General features: G+C 36.2%; 1 protein-coding gene across 28 annotated transcripts in view; it reads right to left on the reverse strand.

Annotated features, from left to right (window-relative positions):
* SUGCT (succinyl-CoA:glutarate-CoA transferase) overlaps nt 1-25,296 on the reverse strand; it is a 320,240-nt gene that overhangs the window by 135,361 nt on the left and 159,583 nt on the right. Inside the window, exon 15 of one of the 28 annotated variants that reach the window (XM_068674918.1) lies at nt 5,887-5,961. The exons of the other annotated variants lie outside the window; for them this stretch is intronic. Within the exon in view, the coding sequence (XP_068531019.1) occupies nt 5,899-5,961 (63 nt within the window). The 3' untranslated portion in view covers nt 5,887-5,898. Of the gene's footprint in view, nt 1-5,886; nt 5,962-25,296 lie in introns of those variants that run through there. 28 annotated transcript variants of the gene reach the window in all.

Here is a 25,296-nt window from a genome sequence, read left to right on the forward strand (position 1 = left end):
CCATTTTCTGCATCCTTTCAAAATCCTCCCAAAGTCACTGTTTTGCTCAGAAAAACTCCAGAGGCATTTTATTTTGTAAATCTAAAAGTTGCAAAAGCCGTAAGATCTCATGAAACAAAGGAAGATTTATTTATTTCAGCAGCAAGAGAAACACTGCAAGTGTTCTTTTCTCCCAATATAAGTAAGTGGCTGACTTACTGTTCCTCTTCTGTCAAAAGATATAGTGACAGAAATAATCTGAGATCTGGGTAAGAATGTGGAGAGAAAAAAATAAATAAATAAAAAAGCATTTGCAGCCGTTTTGCAACTCAGTTTGAAAATATCATCTAAAATGGCTTCCTAATTTAATATCAGACATGAATCTCAAAGTAATGTGAAAAAGAACGGCTAATAAATACCCATACGAATATGAAAGCTATTTTTCAAATACCAAGTGTATTCATACATGAGAATAGCCTTAAACAGTCACACTGTATTGGAATATACTCAGAGAAAGGACAACTCCCCAAAGCATCAAATACCAATTCATTTTTAAGTAACATTTATTGGTCTCAAGAGAAATACAGTTGATGTAGTATTCGAATTTTGCCCAGAGTACAACTCTTCTTGTTTCAACATTCATTTGGTTTTCCCCATGCTTTGATGATATCCTGAAGTTTGTACAACTTGCTTACTTAACTGATATTTTTGCCCAGTCAAGGACTGCAAGAGCATACAGTGTACAAGAGAGTAATGAAGCACTGCTTTTAAATGCTGATTCTGGGGGCTCAGCAAATAAATGAAGATAGTTTTGACATGTTTCGTGCTTTGGCAGCATGCCAGAGAACACCTTCCATTCAAAATGAATATGGGTATTATTCATGAAAATTTGACACTGCTCAAATATGCCCCGTATGAATAGTTCCCCAAAGACTAATGTAGCGATGAGTGTATTAGTAAGTCTTTCACAGCAGTAAGTAGCAATATTAAAAGTTTGTCTTGAAAAACATCAGCCACCTCTTGGAGACACTAAAGACTTTATCCAATAACTGACCTCAGGAAAAAGGTCTGTAACTACACGTAAATACTTGCCCCTTACAAAACCAACACGGAAATGAACGTTTAATGTTTTTTATATCTGCATACCCACATGACAACAGGTTTTCAGTGTTTTCCTGTTATAGACAATAACAAAAGCCAAGCTTGAAGCTGCCACAGCCTTATGGCTTCAGACAACTCCAGTATGACAGCACATGCGTCAGTATATTTAATACATCATAGCCTGAAAGGTGAGCACAGTTTCAAAATTATTCTGCATAAGCAGCTTTGGGGTCACCCTACAGAAAATAAATAAATAAATAAAAATGTGAACACAAATCTGTTCGTAATTACAAAGCTAAAAGAGACCAACAAAGTTTTGAAAATCTGGAGAATTTTCAGCTCAGACCAGTATTACAATACAAAGAAAAACACAGGTGTAATTTGAACCCTTGATAATACAATACAATACCTACCAGTAAAGATTAATATTAAAAACTCTAAATGTCTTTGAATGTCAAATTCTTCCCTCTGTGTAATCTTTCACCTATTTGCCATTATACAATCATTTTTACTGTATTCTCATGCCAGTACAAATGACTGCTTGTGTATTTAAATGTCTTTGAAATATATTTTTGAACCCTACAAGCTATTAAAAAAAAAAAAAAAGAAGCCTGTAAAAAGAGATTTTTTTTTCTAAATTTTGTTACAAATTCACAACATTGGATGTTTACCTTGATCCTTTATTTTTCCTGTGATCTTGCTTGAAATAAAGGTGGCAAAGCTGTTCCTAGCTATTGAATAGGGCACCACTGCTTGTGGTTTTACTTAGTAACAAGAAACAAAAGAAAACCTAGCTTATGCTGGAGGGGAAAATTCCCTGGGACTTTAAAGATTGACTTGAAGAATAATTCAGACGAGATGTTGTTTTCACCCTGACCACGCTACAAAGGAGATGGAGGAGGAAGGTGGATAATTCGTGTTCCTGGACTACCTGCAGCAGCCTTGGAGACCCCAACCCTGGAGGCAGAGCTGCGGCAGTGCAAAGCAAGGGGCAGGTGTGGTCAGAACTGCCTGCCCAGGGCTGCCCAGAAGACCAGAAGGAGGAAGAAGAGGAGGAGAAGGAAGATAGGGGAGGGGGAACCTGCTGAGGCAGCTGACAGCCTCATCCTCCTGGCTGCAACACACTCAGCCCTGCTGAGCCCTGTTTGAGCCCCAATATGTAATGTGCCAGAACTGGTGCAGAGGTGCCTTTCAGCCTCCTCCTTGCAACAGGAATCATGCAGCCTCTTTCAAGCATGCACACAAACAGCTGAGCACAAGTCGGAAGGAGGTTTCACGTCCTGCGACAGTGCAGCTCAAACTGTGAAACGACATTGCATAAAAATATTCCTTAAATTAGATACAGACATCAGGCATAGAACAGAATGGTGTTTCCTACCAGATGCCTGACTTACTTGTCCTCTATCAGATTCTGGAAAAATATCCTGAAAAGTTGAAATACCTATTAGTATGTCTATTTATTTATTATTATTATTTAGATCGATTTATTGCTCATTTTCAACCACATCTAATCTGTGTTAGTTTGCAAAAGCAAATGCCAATTTCAGAAGATCCCCCAAAAATCACGTCTGAACAGCTTACACGTGTCCCTATTAGCCTTGAAGTAAACGAAATGCCTCTAAGTGTACAATAATGACTTATTCGGATATAATGACTTCTTTGGATTCAGTTCTGTCATTCACTGCATTTCAAGTCAGCACTTTTCTTTACTAAAACTGGGATAAAATCCCACTGCCTCCATATACAGTAATCAGAAGTAGAATAATGGAAAGAAGAGCAAAACAATTATGACACTTGACAGACTAAAGGAGACAATTAATAAAATCCATATATTACACAAACAGGGCAACCTTAAGAGATGGGAACATTTGAAAAATTCAGGTCGAGAATTTGTTTCTATATAAAAACACAAGGGTAAGAGATGCTGGGATCTACAACTTTGATTCGGGTCTATCTCTGTTTAAAAAGAAAGTAAGTATTGTTCCATGAAGAAACAAAGGAAACTTCATCCCAGGTTATACTGCAGGGGACTGAAAAGCATAAATACTCTAAGACGTAACAAATCCTGCCACTACAAAAAGCTAACATTTGACTTAATTCTTTAACATTTCTTTTTGCATGTTTGTATTTCTCAAAATCTTGTAGAAACTAATCATAGCCACTCAGATTATCTTTATGACAAGAATAGCATTCCCAAACAGCTGGAAACCAAGTGTTCCTCAAAGAGGTAAACAATAGCTACAAAAAAAAAAAAAAAAAAATCAGCCCATTGTTTGAAATAAATAATCCAGAAAAGTTTCTCTATGGAGTATCTTGGGGAATACTGGGAGACATACCTCTGCCTCCAATCAATTGGAGGCAGCAAGCCCCTACATTCTGAACGCACTGGGTATTCAGTCACCTGAGGCTACCCATCAGCAGCATACCCATCTAGGAGACCACTTCTTCATTTCCCAGAAAAATATCAACAGCCACCAGTGGGCACGGGAGTTTTGTGGTCAAAAATCTGCATCTGGGAATGGGTCCTCAGGAATCCAGTCACCCACTGTGAGACATAAGCACAAACATAGCACATCCAAAGAAGGTTGGATGATGTAACATGCATAGAGTCCACTACAGCATGTAAAAGCAATAAATATTGCATTAGATAAGTATGTTATATAAAGCAAAATAGTTTTCTCAGCATGTCACTACCTTACAAAAAATGGATGTTCAATGGAACACAGGAAAGGGGCTTCTACACACTTAAATCCAATTTCTGCTATGATAAGCAACCACAGTATGTTATCCTTTTTGTAATAGATTAAATGGAGACTGTAGATTGACTGGTATTTCTTGCATAAAGGGGAATAGGGGAACATGGTAAATACTTCCCTCTGAAGGAGCATGCATGAGCTGCAAGGTCTAAATTTACAGCTGGATCCCATTGACAGTGCTAAAAAGAAACAAAATTCTCTCTACCAGCCCTCCCTTCATTTTCTTCCTGCTGTAAATGCCAGTCACAGCCTGGCCTGTAATACATGTACACATAGGAGAGGAAAGAAAAAAGAAAAAGAAAAAAAAAAAAAAGAAAAAAAAAGATATGAACTCTTCTAAATACAAATCAACAGATTTGCAGCTGAAATGAGAAATAAATCAGGTCTGCATGTTCTACTTTGCATGAGGAAATGGTTTTCCTGCAAGTAAAAGCTGGATGTTCTTAAAAACACATCATAACAAAATGACAGGAGAATAATGAGGAATGAGGTAAACTGTTGCCAGATTGGTATCTCAAAATCTGCTCAGTGATGGCTCATTCCCTAACCTGTATGTGAATTAAAACAGAGCAAACGTTTGGCTGTAATGGACCTCAAGAGAAAGTTGTAAGATGAATCCTGATCCTTCTGGGAGACAAAAGAAAGATCATGACTCTATGATAATATCACCTCATGATAAGGTTTAGGAAAAAATCTGAGGTATTCTATCCTTATGCTAATACTGACAAAAAAAAAAAAAAAAAATCAGCATGACTTGACTGTTACTCCACAGAATCACAAAGCATTTCAGAAGTTTTGGGTGGTTTTTGTCCTGCTTTCAGCTGGGTAGCTGGGTAGATATGGTTTGTATCATGGGTACATCTTATCTCTTACTTCACAAACAGTACTACTAGATCATTGATAAGAATTCAGTGTGTATGTATGAATTCATCCCAGTTTAAGATCTGTTTATGTTGATAGGCTGGACTGTGGAACAAGATAAATAATTTATTTTCCACCTTTGGTTCTGATTCAGTAACAAAACAGAGTTGTACTTTGTTCCTGGTACTGAAGGGTAATATTTATTTTAGGCAGGTGCTTTACTTAATGGTATTTTAAAAGGATGCAAACTTCAAGTGGCTAAAAATAAGTTCTATTGAGTAAAAAGTCAATAGAAATTCTGCCTCTCCCATCAACAGGGTTAGAAGCTAATCCCTGATGTCTGTCCCTGAAATTAGTTGCTTCAAAAAAACAATTTAAGATTACATAGAATCATAGAATGGTTTGTATTCAAAAGAACATTTAAAGAGCATCTAGTCTAACCCCTTCGTTATGGCAAGAATCTTTAATTACACCTAATTCAAATTGTCTTAAGTGAAGAGAAAGACTCTACATTGTCTTAATTTCTCCATAATCTGAAATCGTCAGGCATGATAATGAATCTTCAAGTATTCAGGTCTCTAGTAATCGTTGAGTTAAAGTGCCCAAACACTTAATGAGGTGGAAACCTCTAAAATTTGTGTTTTCAAAATCTCTGCCCAAGTTAACAGCCTACTTTGACGTCTGCCACCTGCCAAAAGGGTGAAAACCTCTCTAAATCACATAAATATTAAAGAGTCTATTTTAATACTGTATTATAACCAGAGAGTAGAAATCCCAAATCCTCTCAACTGGAGAAACCAGCATTTTGAATTGCAGGAGTAGAGCTCTTTCATAGGAGGCGCTGGGTTCCTGTCACTACTGGAAATTTATCATCAATTTCTTGAGGAGACCACATAATTTTAGTAGCAATGCTCAAACAGATTTGTTTATTTTCCCCAAATACTCTGAAGTATACTGTACTATGCAGTTCTTTCAGGAGACTCACTGTGGAGTGATCTTTTAAAATTATCTTAAGTAAAATGTTTAACTCTCCCATGATTCAAAAGAGAGGGGGGGGAAATAAAATAAGTGTGGATCATATTAACTTAAGTCAGAGAAATGATGTAAAACCTCCAGGGATTACACAGATGCATGAAGATTCTCTCATATAGTCCCAAAACAGATTTGTGCTAACAAGACTGCATTTCATACCTTGGGATTTTTAAGAGTTGATTTTGTATGCCTCTATTGATATAACTGGTCTCCTTGACTTCAGTGGGTTGAACTGTAAGAGCAACGATGACCAGTGAGCTTGATTATGTAAAGGTGTATTTGTAGGGCAAAATAAAATATACCCAACTCTAACATATATTTAACAAGAGCCCTTGAGGAAATTTAGATCAGGAAAAATAATACAGCAACTAAACAGCTACAGGAATGAACCACAAAGTACAAAAAATTGCAAGTAGAAATGTAAAAGACAAAAAGATGGCTCATGTCTGAAAGAGGCAACATAGATATGAAAATAATGACATGCAAAGGGAGGGCTGACTGCTATTTGATAAGCCTAAATTATTTCCATTCTGCATGCAGGACATTTTGGAAATAAAAAAACATGCATTTAACAAATAATTATAATCCTGGGTTTAACACCTCAGCATAAATGTTGATCATATCATCCTTTGAAAAGTACCTAAAAATGTCTTAAATGGTGATTTGATTTGGAAACAAACAAACCAACAACAAAAGCAACCAAAAAACTCCCTTAGTGAAGTCTTCCACAGCACTTCTTTTTCATTAATTTTTGTTTTGTTTTTGTTTGTTTTGCTTTACCATAACACAGGTAAGCCTCTCTCAGTTTTCAGGGTGCAAAATAAAATTGTTTTAAAATGTATGCATATATAGCAGGAAGCAGATAAAGTCATCTAATGCACTAGCATTAACAATATAGAAAAAACAGCTGCATTTACTTCAGTGGCTAGCTCTATTTGCAGCCTAAATTCTGACTGAATAATTCCAAACTACTTCTACCCATCTGAATGGAGTTAAGATTAAATATGCACCTCTATAACCACAGAAAGAATCTAGTCCGGAATTACTAAGATATTTTAAAGTCATTAGAATGCATATATATTATAATTAATGAATAACATTTTAATGAAAATACATTGTATCTAACTCCCAGTGCAAGCCTGAATTGTACAGCATCATTTCTGGGGAGTTCAGATGTTCTGGGAAAGCCTTGATAACAAAGATGCCAAAAAAGATACTGCCCAAAATACTGCCCAAAAGAATGAGTTTGCATTGTACTACTCCCTTGCACAGGCTGCACATGCATTACGCATTTAGACCTGTCAAATGCTGAAAATAAAACTAGCAATAAGAACTTGAACATTTTTATCTAATCTGGGATTTATTTGATTTCTGTCACCTCATGGTATATTTGTTCAAAGAGAATTAAGGTACTACTGAGGATGAGTTGCCATCAACTACTCTTTCTAAAGCAGAGACTGAGCATTAGACGAGATGGGAGAAACGATGGGTATAAACAATGAGGGCATTGGCAAGAAACGTACATTTCTCCAAAATTGGCTAGACTACTGCATGCTTAGCAATGATGGAATGCTGCCTTCTCTGAAGCTGGCATAGATGATTTCAGTTATTATGAAGGCCAGATGGTCTTCAGTACTTTTCATCATCTATGTGGTAGGCCAGAACTTCCTCAAGGCTTCAAACGCTTTCTCTGTGACTGGCCCAAACCATGTCAACAGAGATAGGCTTTGGATGCTTATTTTCAGGGTTTAGTTCTTGCATCCCTGGTCACAGCAAGATATTCAAAGAGTCTGCTGATCTGATCAGAAATTCCAATTCTGAAGGCAGCTGGAGGTGTTCCAAGAAAGTCTGCTTTTTGTAAGGAACACTTTCAGATATTGTGATCTGGTGGTTATAATTATGGCTGAATATGTCGGGTTCAGTGCAAGTTTCTGAATAAAGCGTTTGCAGTTATTTCAGAACTGGTTACATGCAGGTTCACAAGTCATAGGAACAAACAAATTAACTGAAATCCAGCCTGTAAGCACAATTTCAAGACCTTCAGACAAACACTGCCCACTCAGTAGACTTCCATTTAATAGCACCCCAGTGACAAGCTTTGAAGCAAATGTTCAAGTGATCTTTCCTCCTCATTATAAGAATGAAACTTTTTGAATTTTATTCAGCTTTCCATTCAATGAAGTCTCTAGGCTATTTCAAGATGAAGAACAGAGAAAAAAAAAAAAAAAAAAGGAGTTGTATTTGAAGTAATCCTAATAGATTTTCTACTAAATACCATGACCATTGCTAAATAGATTGATGAGTCATGCCTGGTAGTGATCACTTGTTTTCTATCCGCTGATAAAAATTCTTTCAACTATAGCAGATTTTTGAAGATGATCTTTTTTTGTATATTTGCATACAGAACAGCATACACATTTGTTTGTATTATAACAAGACATTCAAGCCAGAAACAGTTTTAGCTTTCTTATGCCAGTATAGAAGTATAGTGAGTTGGTAAGAATTATTTTAACATGAGAAATAAAACTGTGACAGAGTATTCCAGTTAGATCCTTCTCATGATGAAACAGAAAGGTGTACAGAGAAATACATGCCAATATAATGATCTTATAAATTCATAATAATTGGTATATATCCCTTGATATCATCCAAATCAACTTAAATATATATATAAGCAACTCTTACACAGACCAGTATAAGTACTGCTAGTTACTTCTGAAACTCCTGCCTAGCCAATCTGAATTGAATTTGTTTATGCTGAAAGGATTTTGCCAGATTAAACACATGAGTCAATGCAAAAATCTTATAGTTACTGAAGAAAAAGATTCAGTACATTTATTATTTATATGGATTCCTTTGACTGCTCTCCCAGGGGCATATACCTAAATCAGACTGTGAAGGATGGCAAACTATCTCAAATTAATGCATCAGACTTTAGATGTTTCTGCTTATTTTCTAAAGTCCAAGGAACTGGCTTCCCTTCATAGATGAAGCTCTTTATGTTATTAGCTAAATTTCACTCACGCCTAAAGACTTGCCTCTTTGGCACTGGATTTTCATATCCTGTTTATTTTTTTTTTATTATTTTTTTTTTCAAATTACTACAAGATGTTTGTAGAAAAGGCACAGTAAAAGTGAATGTATTGAAAGGATGTACTGCATACGGACTACACACACACACTTTTCGTAGAATGCACCCCATATGCTAATTCACATCTACATACTCATATACGCATATTTAAGTAACATCAACGCAGACAAACATTACTGCTAGGAAAAGTTACCAATCAAACTATAAATAACTATTCCAATGCCTAGCTGTTTCTCAGCTGTAAAATCCTTAATCCTCCCAGATGGATAGAGGGGTTGAGAGGGAAAAGGGGGAGGGGAAGAGGAAATGGTAGGGAAACGGAGTCCCTCTAAAGAAACCAGCTCCACAAAGTCATAAACAGAGAAGATAAAAGTGTTTAATTCAATACAGACAACTTTTTCATGTGAAAAAAAAAAAAAAAAAGTCCCGGCAAGAAGCAAGTCCCTAGTGCTTAAATTTCTCCCTAGAGAATAACCATCAGATCCTGAGCTACTTCTTATGAGCACAATTTCCTCATTGTTAGCAGCTGTTCATTGGTTAGCATTGCACAACTGGCCAGGTGCATTATGAAGGAATGAAGGAGAAGAGGGGATTCTCTTCCTCTAAAGCATCAGATTGACTAATAGTATTCTGCAATACAGCAGTAACTGGCCCACATCCTAGGCTACATCTGAGTTTTACTGAATGTAAATAAATAGCAGAGGGAAAAGGACACCCACAGTCCTAGACAAAGCTGAAGTCATCTTCAGGTATGTGGGCTTTTTTCTTCCCCCACTGGAAGCTGGGAACTGCAAGAAGATGAAGGGTTTGTTTTTTGTTTTTTTGTTTTTTTTTTTGTTTGTTTGTTTGTTTGTTTGTTTTTTTCTGCTAGCCTCCCGAGAATTCCTGGGAAGACCTCAGGGATTGGACCAGTCCTTCACCAGCTGCTTTGGGCCCAGCATCTGGCTGGCTCTTGGTCAGACCTGTCATGTTTGCATTGTATTTACTATGGCTGCTGATATTAAAACAGACAAATACAAGTTATTTTGAAAGCTCTCAACTGATTGCTGTCAATTTATATTTCTATCTTTTCCATGTATTACTGAGCAGAATTTTTGACATGAGTACTTATTTTCAGCAGTTCTCCCATATCAGCTCAAAACCTAATTACTTCTGTGCTGCTACAGTTGCATACTATTAAGAGAAAGATCCTGCCATAACCTTGTGCAGAAAGGATTAATGGATGCAGGTTCAGACACATCTATAACAATTACAGCTACTGAAATGCTTCAACTTAAAACATTTATCACTATTCTTGATATACTGTCTGAAATGCATCAAAAATATGACTTACACCCAAGAGAAGACCAATATCAAGGATTGAGATACTAATGGTATATGTACACATGAACATCTTAAATCTAAAAGCTTTTCTATAATAATTGACATTTTAAAACAGGTCTCAAAGTATTCTTTTTCTTTTATTAATACTATGATATGGGAAGGATATAAAAAAGACTGAAGCAGAGAACATCTTCAGAAAAAGGTGTTTAAAACAAATTATTTTTCCAAAGGTCTTGGATCTAATATGTAAACCATAACACTGATGAAACCAGAACACGAAAAACCTATTTTAACTCTTTTTTTTTTCTTTTTTTTTTTTTTTTTAATTGTATCCTGGAGGATCATTTGTGCAAGCAGGGATATAAATGTATAGCAAAACTCACTGAATTGTTTTCTGGATGGCATACAACCTGCCCAGACACCCTGCTTCATACCAAGCTCTAAGGAAGGCAGTGAGGGAAAGAATACATGGAGTACCACTTGCCATACATGCTGTGCCATGAACGTACTGTTGATATCTAACTATAGATTCAGATAATAAATTCATGATATGTTGAGATTATACATACACAGCATTAGATTGGCTTTATTGCTTTTATCACTAGGGAAAATAGAGAAGCATAAATAAACACCTACAAACCATTATATAGCAATATCAAGCAAAAGTTTGAGAACATCACTATAAAAAGCTACCGTCTTTTTCTTCTCCCAAATCAAGTGCAAAAATACCTAAAAAGACTATCTAAACAAACTTCTCCCAGAGAAAAAGAAATTGGAAAGAATAGATTTTTTCACCTGGTTTTGTGACTGCACATGATTTTTGTTTATGACTCCAAAGATTTTCTCTTGCTCAGTTTTCATCCATTGTGTTCTGATTGTTTCCCTTTATTATTATGGACATATTTAAACTATATTCTTCCACTGCTTTAACTGAATGATGAACATTGGCTCCACAATTTCAGAAATCCCAAATAAAGTTGCACTTGTAATGGTAACCAATAAACATCTGTTAAAAAAGAATTATTTTTAAGTAGCTAAATGTCTGACAGCTACTCCCTTGAGAGGTACAAAAAGAGTTACCCATTGTAGAGCTTGACTCAGACTGGGCAAGATTTGTCACCAAGTACAAGAGAATCACAATAAATAGTTTGGCCTATTTTCTTTAATATCTTTAATATAGTGGACTGGGATTTTCATACTTGATTATTTAAACGAGTACTTTAAATATCTCAGTTCATGTTTATGCCTAATTGGCTCTTCTAGAAAAAGCAGACAAATCACAACACTGATGTTAGCAGGTGCTAAAATGTAAAATGACACAAGCTTTTGATGTCCATTAATAAAAATTATTCAGCTTAATGTTAGATCTTTGGCCTCAAAAATCTTGTACCTCAAGGCATAATGAATCTGATTTTCATTTAACATTACCTTACTAAAACAAACCTTAACATGGTTGATTTCACCTAGTTGTAATTTAAATAAGATCCATCAAATCTTTTCTGTCAGATCATTTAATGAGTAGAGAGATTTATCACAGCCTGACTTATTTCTCCTAGTGGCCAAAGTGACTATATCCAGCTTCTTGGGCTGGATGGTGACTAAACACTTCCCTTAAACTCTAGATTTCTCTAGAGAACTTTCACTTGACAGAGTTTTCCCTTCCAGTAGGATGCTGTCATCCAGCTGCTCTGGATCTTGATATTATTGCTTCTTTTGAGTTCATAAACATTTCTGTCAAGTTCCACTTCAGGCTCTCAGATGGCTAGGAGAAAATATGGCAAGCAATCAAAGACTACCAGCTTAGCAACAGAATGTGCATTAACCATTGACATGGCAAAGGTATTCAGAGCCACAGATGACTTAAAGAAATAAAAGGTCCTGATCTTGCCTCTACTCCCATTCAGAAATTTTTTCACTGGACTTCATCAAAGAAGGATCAAGAAGTCCAGTGAAGGACCACCAAGAAGATTAAAGGACTGGAGCATCTATCACATAAGGAGAGGCTGAGAGACCTGGGACTCTTCAGCCCCAGCAGAAGGGAAGATACAGGAAGCAATCTCATCAAATGTATATTGGAATATTTGAAGGGATGGTGCAAAGAGTTCTCTCTCTTTTTCAGTCATGTTCAGCAACAGGACAAGAGGGAACATCAGAAAACATTTTTCTTACTGTAAGGGTGACCAAGAGATGGAACAGGTTGCCCAGAGAGGTGGTAGAGTACCACCCTTGGATGGAGACATTCAGAAGCCTGAACATTATCCTGGGCAACCTACCCTAGGTGACCCTGTGTGAGCAGGGGGGGTTAGACTAGATGACTTTCAGAGATCCCTTTCAACTTCAATCATTCAGTGATTCTGTAACAAAATACAAGGTAACACTCTCAAATGGAGGTTACAGCACGAAGCAAAATAAAGTGAAATTAAAAAAAAAAAATACTGCTGATACAGGCACATACTTGGCTCTGGCACAGATTTCTTTATGCTATTGTTGCTATACAGTCCCTTTTTTGCTTCCTCAAGAAATCTGATTTGTTAGTTACATATCTTTGATAACAAGAAGCTCATGCATGAAAAAGTAAACCCTTAATTTTTTTAAGAAGAGGAGCAAATGAATTGAAGATTTTTAATACTTCTCTTATAACCAGATAAAATCTAGTTTACATCTAAAATATTTTGAATGCCATATATTGATGGCTGTTCTGTTACCTGCTATGAATCTGGCTTTAACAATTATACGTAAACAGATGATCTATCCTGCATAGGAAACAGCTACACGACTTTTTAATAAAGTTGTGATTTTTCCCACAATTTATATAAAATACTATCTTCATCCTGTGCTTTCCACAGTGTTTCCAATGAAAACAACTTGTGACACCACAATATTACATTACTCTTTATCTAAATGGAATATAAATGTGAGCAAGGCCAAAGCTGAATATGAGAAAGGAAATGCTAAATAGTTATTACCTTGATCCTGAATATATGCAAGAAATAATGATAAATGGAACATCCTTGAAATATCCTTTTAAAGTCTGAACAGGTTCAAAAACATTTAATCTGCACTAGTGGAATCTTTAAAACAGGATGTTATACTTAAGGTATAATGTAATGTGTTTGTCTTTCATGAAGCAATTAATCACTGGACAGAGGAGTTAAGACCCAATCAAAACGGAAAGGTGTTTATTGCTGCAGCTGGTCATTAAATTATTTCTATAAAGCTTAAACACTGGATTTTATTGTTTTTATTACAGATCCGCTCCTATAAAAAATACATTTAAACTTCCCTTTTTAGATTTTGTGGTTTAGTTTCTTGTGCTTCTGTTAACCAAACATTTCTAGTGAAACACAAATATGTTTCCCTACCCAAAGAAATGGCATGCTATTATGTTATCAGTGGAATTATCACTATAGTACAAATCAGAACAAAAGAAAAAGATCTCACTATGAATTCCAAGGCATGAGCCTTGCATCTATGGAAGAAGCTTTAAATGATAGCTGAATCATAAAATAATCATGATGTGAGATTATTTTTGCTTGGGTAGGTGGTTAATGAAGAAGTAACAATAATAACTAATATATGGATATACTTAAGATTTTCATTAATCTGAAGATACTGACTTTTGCAGCCAATCAATCTAACAAAGCATTTATCATTTTGGATTGACTCCTTGACTGGTAGAGAAGGAATGAAAGGAACTTATTTGCTATGTTTAACACTTTACATGACAATACTAAAGGAAATATGACTGTGGAAAGGGATATCCACCTTCCTTACCTCACATCAAAAGACTTGTTGCCTTGTTTGCTTCAGTGAAGTATTATTACAGGTACAGATGCCTTGTTGAATAACATGTTCATACTGAGACAACAGGTGGGAGTTCATGTCTTTGGTCTGTAGCAAAACCTATAGACTGCCCTGACTTCTCCTAAGAGGAAATTTGAATTGCAAATGGTGTTACCTTTGGATCAATTGCAACAATGAATGCTACAGCATTGACACACTATGGCAAATAAAACCACAGCATGAGTTTGGGTGATATTTCAGAGAAGCCAACCTGAAACCAGAATAATTTCTGCAGAAAATGAATGTGTTACAAAGGGCATTTTGAACTAACATTAAAAAGAGAAAAATACCAAGCTCATACAAATTTTATTGAAAAAAACTTACTTAAATAGCAGAACTGACACTTTCTGGCAATAAGACACAGACAAAATTATGTTTTGCAGAATGAGTCAGAAATACTGAGGCAAAAGCTGGCATCCTTCTCCTGGAGCTGGAGCAAAGCACAGAACTCCCATGATATATGTACAAGGATTTTGCTAGCCAAAAATCTTACAGTTTAACTATGTGGCTGTAAACAGATCGAGATCAGAACATGTACACATTCTCTAAGATGAAGCAGAAAATGCTACAAAGATTTATACAAAATCCTTTTAATGTCCTACGTGCTTCCACTTAATACATCAATCAAGAGGAAAGAATTCCTGATAAATTCATTTGTAATTAGTTCAATACCTTTATTATGGTATTAAATACTTGATTCCATTCTTTGGAATGTAAATATAATTTGTTCATATCATCACAGCTAGAATTTAGAAAAATGATCCTTGAATATAAACTCTGTATCTTTTTTTAAGGGTAGGGAACACACACAATACAAAAATCAGTATAGTTTATAATAGGAATTTTTGAGGGAAAAGTACTTATTGTCAAGTAATCAAATTTGCAGGGTGGAAATGGATAGTAATCTAGCATCAGGAAAAGAGAAATCAGTAAAATCTCTTCTGTGTTGCAAAAAGCATGACTTAAACTTTTTGGAAACATTCTTTGCAGTATGAGGGGAAAGTTATATATTGGACATCACATTGCTTATGGGAAAAATAGACTGGATTAAGCCACACCTGGCTGGCTGAAGATGGAAAAACTGTATTTGAAATGTCTGCAGAGCTCATTAGTACCTTGATACCAAATGATTCAAAGCTACCTTTGGCTTTAACTCAAGCTGTTGTCCTAAGCATGGCAACACAATGACCATTCAAAAAGCTCCACAGATGTATACTAGAAAATAATAGTATTTCTTCAATTACCGAAGTAAAAGTTTGCTAAATGAGCTCTTAGATACCAGAGCATTTTGGAAAATGAAAAATAAGGAGACTGCTAAAAACAGATGGAAAATTGACTATATAGGCCATTACCTTTATATTTACAACTGATAATAAGTATTAATAGAATAATTTGTTAATTTCTATATAAACATCCATGGTTGTATTACTGCATTCAGTTTTACTCAAAGTTCATTGTACTACCTGGACCATTAAGCTGATTAAAAAAAGATAAATCATAAAACTTAAAATTGATAAGGTGTCCCAAGCAGAGTGAAATTGAGAATAACCTAGGCCAACTTTGGTTAGAACTGTAGTAAGATAACAATGAATATTTGAAGCATATGAGGAATGTGTAACTCCACACAGCTAATTGAACATCTATTCATTGCAAAATATAATGATAAAAGCTTTACAATAAGCTTTACTGTAGCGATGCTTCTTCATTTTATACTCGTAAGAATCACGTTCAAAGTTTAAACATTTTTTGGCCCGTAGTGCAACTCAGAGTAATGTAAAATGTCTCTTCACATGCTGTGCTCAACACAAAGATGTCCACTACATAAAGAATGCAGAAGAAAATACACAACTGGCACAGACCTGGAAACAGAAAATTTTACAACCCAATAATTTCCCACTGAAAAAAGGAGGGATCTTTAGCCTCTTGGTGTAGCTATGGGAACAATAACAGCCATAAGAATTATGCCCTGAGTTTTTTATGTTGACTTACTCTCTGATAACTACTCCATTACATTTGTTACCTTGAAAAACCCTGACTACTTTAAAATTTTTAAAATCACTTTTACTAGTTTCTTTCTTCACACGGAGCATGCCTCTATTTTTAGCAGAGGGAATTTAAAAACAGAAAAATTCTGCTTTGACTAAAGGATCTTTTTACCTCTAGAATCGTATTTGGAGATTGAAAATCTCTGTTAATTTTCCTTTGTACTGTTATTTTTTAATTCAAAATACTTATATATTTTCATTAATTTATTCCTATATTTTTGAAAGAAGAATACACTTTGAACCTAAGCCCTCTCTCCTGCATCTCCAAGGTCTTCCAGATTCAGTTTTCACTCATTTGGCTGCTGAGAATCACACGCTTCCTCTAGAAAAGATTTTTCTGCAGACAGAAAATACTGCCATGAACCTCAATAAACTTATTTCAAATATCTGATAGTACATGAAAAGATATTGCCCAACCTATATTTAGCACCAGCTGTTGAGACCAGAAGGTGTATGTGGGATATTTGTTCCAAGTAATCTGAGACACCACTTGTTCTTCTTGATACATCTATATTCTTAAAACACTGTCATTAATTTATCACACGGCTTTTTCTGTATACATCTGTGCTCCAATTTAGGGTGTGATAGGGCATAACAGAGAAAATACATCCTCCCATTTCCCCTAAATACAGGTTCTAAAATCGACGACTTTATCCGTAGATTTTCTTCTTTGTGGAAAAAAAATGGTTTCATGGGAAAATACAATAAAATATATATATTCTTGGTCCAATATATGCAATTGCACAATTTTTGTGTTTTCCCTATGAAAAAAAATGAATTTAACGATACTAAGACATTTCATCCAGATTTACTCCGGGGAAGCTACATATTTAACAAAGATAGTAAGTTGGCCAAGCTACAGTCTTGTGTAATGTTAAACAGACTTAATTAACCAATTTCTGCCAAAACAAATTTTGAATGCTTTCTTCTACACCTCACTGTGGTTTATCCTTGTAGACTCTGGTCATTCCCATGAATTTAGCCAGAACTACTGTACTGGCCCAAATATAAGGTGACTTCAAATATAAGACCACCATCATTTTTCAAAGGATGGAGATAAAAATAGAAAATATATATTTAAAACATAGTCTAAACTCCCCGACATTCCTCAGCCCATCTCCTCCAGCCCCAGTCTCCAAAGCCCTTTCTCCTCAGGGTCGGCTTGCCAGGCCTGCTGCTGTCTGTCAGCACAGCTGTTAACTCCATGGCTATTTAACCACAGGGCCTGGACCAATCACAGCAGTTGTACATGTCCCATTGTTGGATATGGACTTCAGCAGAACAAAGAGGGGTTGGGGGACAGGGACATGAAACGACTTTCCTGTAAACCCTCTAAGCCCTGTGGCAGACTATCAACTATAACCCTTTCTTCAAAACCCTAAAATGAGCGGACCTGGGCTGCTTCCTGCCCTACACTCTCACCTGCTTCCTGTGGCAGGCCAGCATGTTCAGAAAGCTCACATCTTAAATGAAGTTTTAAAGGAGGCAAACACAGCTAATCTGTGCCTTAAAAATACAGGAATAAGTTGGTTTGGCTGCTTTTTACCTTAAGGTTGGCCTTTCAACCATGCTTCACTGAAATGTGAATTGAAAGTAGAGGCCTACTGAAGTAGTATGTATGCATTTTACAATGCAGTATGGATGACAATTACCCTTTTTTTGTCCCCCCACCTCAACTTCAGGAACCTATCTAAGCACATATGGCTTCATGCAAATTTATATCACTATATGAATCTGTATCTTATGGATTCATACAAAGATGGTGAAGGGTCTGGAGGGGAAGTCACGCGAGGAGCAGCTGAGGTCCCTTGGTTTGTTCAGCCCAAAACAGAGCAAGCTGAGAGGAGGCCTCATGGTGGCCAGCAGCTTCCTCACGAGGGGAGCGAAGGGGCAGGCGCTGAGCTCTGCTCTCTGGGGACAGCAATAGGACCCGAGAGAATGGCATGGAGCTGGGACAGGGGAGGGTCAGGCTGGGAGTTAGGGAAAGGTTCTTCACTGGGAGGGTGGTCATGCACTGGGACAGGCTCCCCAGGGCAGCGGTCATGGCACCGAGCCTGTTGGAGTTCAAGAAGCGTTTGGACAATGCTCTCAGACAGATGGTCTGGTTTTGGGGTGGTCTTGTGTGGGGCCAGGAGTTGGAGTCAGTGATCCTTGTGGGTCCCTTCCAACTCAAGATATGCTATGCTATGATTCAAGTCTGAGATACTTCTTTTAGCTACCAACTTGTTTCCCTCATTTCCCTTCAACGGTATAAGTTTTCCTTAAAGTTTCATAAGGCTGTGATCCTATCCTAGCTGAGGGAGTAAGGGAAAAATTCTGCACTTGCTATCCGAATGTAATTGCTACCAAGATTAATAGACCTGCACAGAATAAGAAGTACCTGTGAGATTAAATTTTGTAGATAACAAAAAGATAGCATGTAAATAAAGAAGCAGCATATACTTACGAACACACATCAAGACCTCCTTATACTGCAATATCTACCTTGCTATTTGTTATTATAATTATTATTTTATTATTGCAGGTGCCAAGAAAATTCAAGAGTTTGGAAATGATCCTCCACATGTTGAAAATTTCCAGCCTGGCTGCCAGGTATCTTTCAGTCTATTGCCCCTGCTTCACTACTGGTTATTTTAGTATTTCATACTAATCATCATGTTTCCTAGAGTAAATCCAGTACTCCTTCTTTAAATCAAAATTTGCTGGGATACCCTCAATCAGAAGCAATACAAGTTTACCTTTGGGATATAAAGATTGGCTACTCTGAGTGACATCTGTGATTCAGAGGATGCAATTTAAATGTTAGTTAATGCTATTTACAGATAAAGAGGAAACTCCTTTTGGCAAAAAGAGAGGGCATCAGAGGTCCAACACTATTTGTTCATGACCTTATATAAAGGTTCTGGTCATGCCAAAGTCGTTTCCCTTTACAGACAGGTGGGCTAATATATGGCAAACAGCACAGTGGGGAAAATATTATGGTCATAGGGTATGAATAGTGTCAATAAATTCTCAGATACTATCTCAGCAATTTAATGATTACAGAGTGACCTGGAAATGAGCACTAATTAATAGTGTTGAATCATTTCATCTTTAAACATAGCAAGAACAAAGTCTATTTGTTATCCACAGCAGCTTAAAATCAGAAAACCACAAATGGATTTACCATTCAAAATGCAGGGAAAAGGCTAAGAAAATTTGCAGCCAAATGCCAAAAGAGTTAGTTTAGGTCTTTGAGTGTCAGAATCCTGCTGGATTCAGAGGTTTCTGGCTCAGAGGTTTCTGATTCAAGTAGATGGCAGAAAAGCCAACATGCTTTTATCAGACGTTAGTGTTTATAGAAGCAATACAAAACAGGATTTTTTTAAATGTATATATTATGCCAGATCAAAATATAAATTGAAACATCTGTGCCCAAGTTAATCTCAGATGCAGCAAGGAGATTATTTGAATTGTGTTTCCTTTTGTGACCCTTTTAGATGTGGCTTTGTTTGAAAGGGGGAAGGGATAATTTTCTTAAGTTTTTATTCCTAAGCAACAATCCCAATAGTCCAATATAACAGCAATATCTTTTAAAATCACCCAACTGAATAGCAAGAAAAAAAAGAAAAAAAAAAAAAAAAACTTTAGTAATTTCCCAGTATTGTCATACAGGGAGCTCTAAAAAATAAACCATAGTCATATAAATAGAGCCATGTAGTTTTAAGCATGCTACAAGCCATTCATGACATAAGCATTCAATTAAAGCTACTTTTATGAGCAATAATCACATTCTGAAAAGGCAAACATGGACAGTTTGCGGATATAGCCATAATGCCTACAAAATTAACTTAAAAACAAACAAACAAACAGGTAAACATAATTCTGTCTCTATACTACTTAAATAAAGGATCTTTAAAACTTAAATAAAGGATCTTGTTCCTGCCTCCAGGCCACAGGGGATAGGAAGAATCAAGGATTAATATATTTATTTTTTCATTAAAAACTATGGTAATTAGTTGCATTTATGCAGTCATATTACCATAAACCAATCTTAGTTTAATTGAAACAATGATTTCAATACTGAAATTTGAGTTTAGGAAGTAATAGAATGAAACAGACGATGTTTCTAATAGTATAAATTAGACTAACTGGCAACAGCATAGCAGTTTAAATCAGAAAAACTTAGCTTTATAGGCCACTCACGGTCACCTCTTTTCTAGAAGCATATACCCACCCTTAAACCCCTAGAAACCACTGTTATTGCACTGAGACAATATTTACAAAAGAGACAATTAAGTTTGCAGGGACTACCTCTTCCCATTCCCCTGACTCTCCCTTTCAATCTCTTTAGTCTCCTTCTGAATGTTCCTTCCTCCTCAGCTCCTAACCCACTGCCTGTCATGCACGTTACATCCACTACCTGGTCAGAGCAGAGTCAGGGCTGAGAAGCCTTTGTTTTCGTATAAAACAAAGCATAAGATCACTGTTTTATGGGATGGATGAGGGTGTTGATATTTGGTACTACAGAGAAGAACTTTTCTGGACCACAATATAAATACATACAGTATGTATACAGTATACAATGTAAAATAGAAACAAGGCCTCTGAAATTCAGCTGCATGAAGGATCATCTCCTCACCTGTTCAAGGCACTTTCTAAGTTTTTCCACACTGTAGACTGTGGCATCACACCCACCAGCAGAACTACATTTGTATTACTGCTCTATTAAATAAAGTTATTTTAAGCCCACCAACTGTTCACATTCCATACCATACTGCGTAGCTTTGAACAAGATGGTAACAAGATTTTATTTTATCCCTAACATTAGTTGGTAAATTCTTTCCCTTTTAGAGAACTACTGATACAGAAATCTAGTCTAAGGCACATGATAGCATAAACAGATCAATGAGAACTTCAATGTTGACTTGGACAAAGTGGGATAGAATTATATTACATTTCCTTTCACTGATCTACTGTTAACTGATATAGGAGTGATAATATGCAGCCTATCAGGGCTCTTTCAAGAGATGCTTCACTTGCACATTTTGCTGAGGGAACAGCACACTGGAACATATATTCTCTGATACACAACTCTTTAGATTTTCATGTATTGGGGGCAAATTTTTATAATTTCCAAATGCTCAGAAAATTTACTTGGAAAAAATGATGGTTCAAAACCTTCTGGTTGTTTCTCATATTGATGATGTATCTCATTAGAACAACTAAAAATTGATCAAACAATCATAGAGTTTTCACTGATTGTACTGATTTCAGTCAAAACCTAAATGCAGGCTCTAAGACCACCCAATGTCCTCAGGTGAATGGTCCCAACCACGAGGTGAAAAGAGTTTCCAGAGGTTTCTTTCAACAGGACTCTGCTAAAGTTATGTCTGAAATAGAAGGCAAGTGTGAAATCTAGGTATAGAACTCAAAATACCACTTCAGAAGAAAATCAAAACACTCAGTATAATGAACAAGAAGAAAAAAGGAAAGAGAACTGTGAGGTAATAGTGGCCTCTGAATTAGATCCAATTTTACCCTTTCAAAATGACAGTCTGAAGTGTATTGCTGCCTGTTTCTCTAACTCACAGCCAGTTATAAAGTCGACGAGTGCCTTGGCATGACTAAAGTCAAATGAAACTGCAAGTCTACAAATACTGGGAAAATCTCTTGGAGAAGAAGTTGTACTTAGCTTTACTCTTTTTTTTTTTTTTTTTTTTTTTGAAGAAAGTATTATCTTCATGTCACAGCAATGCAGAAAAAGAGTGTGATCAACCTAATATACAAACCTATAATTGAAAAAAAAAAAAAAAAAAAAAAAAAAAAAAAAAAAAACGTTAAGAATTCTGTACTAGTTTGGAACCGAAGAGATTCTGGCAAGAGTGGAAAGAAAATCAGGGCAATAACAACTCAGGAGAAAAATAGCTCTGTGATCCACTCCCTAGTTGTGAAGAGGCCTCTTACATGGTGGTTAGTTATTCTAAACTAACTAACGGGAAGGCTGGAAGGGTGAGGAGAGAAGGGTAATTCTACAATCCCTTTCTCCTGTCCTAGTTAAGGCAGTAGAGATGTTTGCAGCATAACATACCAGGCACAAAAATATTTCCAGAAGTTTCTATATGATGTTAGCAGAAGTGTTACAGACCCACTGTGACCACTTAAAAAGCAGATTGGACACATTGTCACATATTATGGGCAGGCTGCTGTATAAAACTGTACTGGCATTTAGAGAAGTAGAACCAGCTCCAGACAACCAGCTGTTGAACCAGCTCCACAATTCATACAAATTTCAGTCGATCTGAGGAGGTATCTAAATAAGAATTTGAAGAGTTTGAAGTATATTTATGCCACTTTTCCTCATCTTGCATTTGGAATAGAAAAGGTGCGGGTTTCCATTGCTCTTGATTGTTCCTAGATCTTATACCTGCACAGATTTCTTGTGAAAGGTAGCATATGGAGCTTGGAATTAATGGGTACACAAGACATGGAGAATAGGACTTAAGACTAAGGTTTGCAAGAGTGTAAAATTGTGGAAGCAAAATAGCTTGCAGGAACTAAACACCCCAGCCATTTTCACATCCATTGGAAAGTGGTGAAATGAAATTTCTCTGACCTTACCTAAGATAAACCTAAAGTAACATAAACATGTCCAAAAGCAAAAACATGAAATCATGCATTATTAAGGTACCAATCTCCTCAACAAAGCATAAGATAAAGAACAAACATATGGGAGATGCTAGTCACATTGCTTAATGTTCTATGGGATGGTCCTCAGATTTACAAAAAAATAAATAAATAAGTAAATAAAGTAGAAGATTCTGAATACAGTAGAAGAAAAAATAAAAACCTGCCAGTATAGCATAGAGCTCAGCAGCCAACCAAGTAAGTGCTGGTAACAGCATTCTCCAAAGCTACCTGTAAAGAAAATATTCTCTCACATTTTAACAAATATATTTCTGTTTGTGTGACTGATGCACTTTTCCTCCAAATTCAAGAAAAAATAAAATGGCTAATGGACTGCTAAAATGCCTCAGTTCCAAGTCTGTACTCATCTATTCAGAAGACCATATATTACAACTAATTTATCAGGATTTGCAGTTTTTCCTAGAAGCATTGAGGCTTTAACAAAAGCTTATTATTTATGTGCACAGAGTTCAGACAGTTGAGCTGGGGCTTTTCTGAGGCATGGGATCTCTTTCAAACTTTTTTTTCTCATTTTCTGTTCAACAGTGATAGTCTGTATCTGTGAATCCATCTTTCCTATGCAATTTTAAACCACAAAACAAAAAATGGTTTCTTGATTTATCACTGAGTCCTTCCACACACAGAGGAGAATCTTGGAGAATACAAAATTGCTGAAAATCATTGGAGAAAAAAAAAAAAAAAAAAAAAAAAACTTTTCTTTCCTGTAAATTCAAGCAAGCAAGGACAAGTCCCCTGATTTGCCTTTTGACCAAAAATAAAGAAAACATCAATTCTCCTGGGAACACATGAACACATCAGATATTTCACTGTTATCTGTCCTGTTGTTTCCTTACCCTGAACCTCATCTTTAGTATTACAGCTTGCAATAGTACAAAGTCTTGTGATGTGTGGATGACCAGATGTCCTCCACTGAAATAACTGGAGTCTTCACCCAGTTCTCAGTCACCACTGGACAATAGAGCTACCAAAGCTCAAGTCAAGCAAATAGATGGAAAAAACTTCTCTAGTCAGATCTACAGTATGATAAAGAAATATGAAGTGAAAATCTGTCCTGTACCAAAGACGAGCATTATAATGCTACTGAAGATTTTGGGCTTGAGAAAAAAGGTCAATAACTAGCCAAAAAGCTATTGCTGAGTAGTAGCTCCCTCTGCAGACATGCTTACTTCAAGCAGCACATCTTTATAGTGTTTCACTTAGCCCCTTTGAAAGGGAAACCACAAAATGGCTGCCTTTGAAAATAAAAGCACCCACATGGCATGTTAGAATTAAACACTCATGAAGCTTTACTGTCACTTCTTTTGCCAACAGCTTTCTTGTCAGGAGATTTTTTTTTCCTCAGTCAAAGCAGTTTTATTTTTGAACAGGATTTGTAGCTGTATAATAAAATTAACCTCAAGAGGCTCAGAACACAACAGGGCCCCAGAGTGGCTGAAGGCAGAAAAGATGGTACAACGAAGCTATAAACAGCTTCTAGCAGAACATATTGAAATCACAGGCAGTGCTGGCTGAAGAAGAAACTAAGCAAAACATCAAGAACACTAGGTTAGTTCTTTAGGTGGTATCTACTGGAAGATAGAAAAGGTGGAAATTGTGAAGTATATAGTTGCTTGCACAATGCATTAGGGAATGCAAGAGCACGTATTCAACCTATCCTCTATTGTAGTTTAGTTTGCTTTTCCCTGTTGCAGACAGTTGATGTGTTCCATAATGTGCTCCAACTTCAAGCTGTGTTTCAAATAAGCTACAGTACTAAAAGGAAAGTCAGAAAAAGAAGCAAAATTTCTCAGTCAAACATTGACTTGCACTGCTTCTGGAATTTCAGAAAATTAATGTGCATTTCCTGCTTTAAATAAGACAAGAAAGAGACTTCCCAGAATACTGTGAGAATGGTTGCTGCAGTGTAATCAGAAGAAGAAAAGGTCATAAACTTTACAAGAAAGTCTGTTTTGAAATTTCCAGTGAGATTTTGCAAACTTCAAATATTTTGGAAAATGAAACAAACTTTTAATAATAATAATAAAGCAATAAATACTTAGCATTTACCCTTTGGTGTCGAATAAGTACAGTAGATCGTACTAGGAAACATTAAAGAAGAAGGAACCTGATGATTCCCACTTTTGATCTTGAGTATGAGTCAGATAACATGAAGTTTAAATATTTCTTACGTTGTATCTCTGAGTTGCTTTATGCAGATCTATAGACAGTTTAGAAATTACTTGGCTGAATACAGATTATTTTCCACATACCCAATTTTGTGACCTGATTTTAGTTGAAGACCACTTTGTGTGTATTGCTTTGCAGACTTATTCTATCCCCTTAGTATTTTTCAATCTTTTGACATCCATGTAGCCAACAGAGTCCAAGAAACAACCAACCTGAAACCCTCTAGTCTTTCATGCAAACTCTTAATTTCCAAATCCTGTATAGTGATCTAAATGATCTTTCTCTTAGCTCTGGTTGTATATTATGCAAGAAATTCCACTGAAACTCCACTGGAAGTGAGTCTGTGAGCCTACTACCTTTACTACGTGCAGTCAAAAACCACGTACTCTCCTTTGCTGCCTTCTAACCTCTG

Source organism: Anas acuta, chromosome 2, assembly GCF_963932015.1.
Source record: "Anas acuta chromosome 2, bAnaAcu1.1, whole genome shotgun sequence".
Classification (NCBI taxonomy): Eukaryota; Metazoa; Chordata; class Aves; order Anseriformes; family Anatidae; genus Anas; species Anas acuta.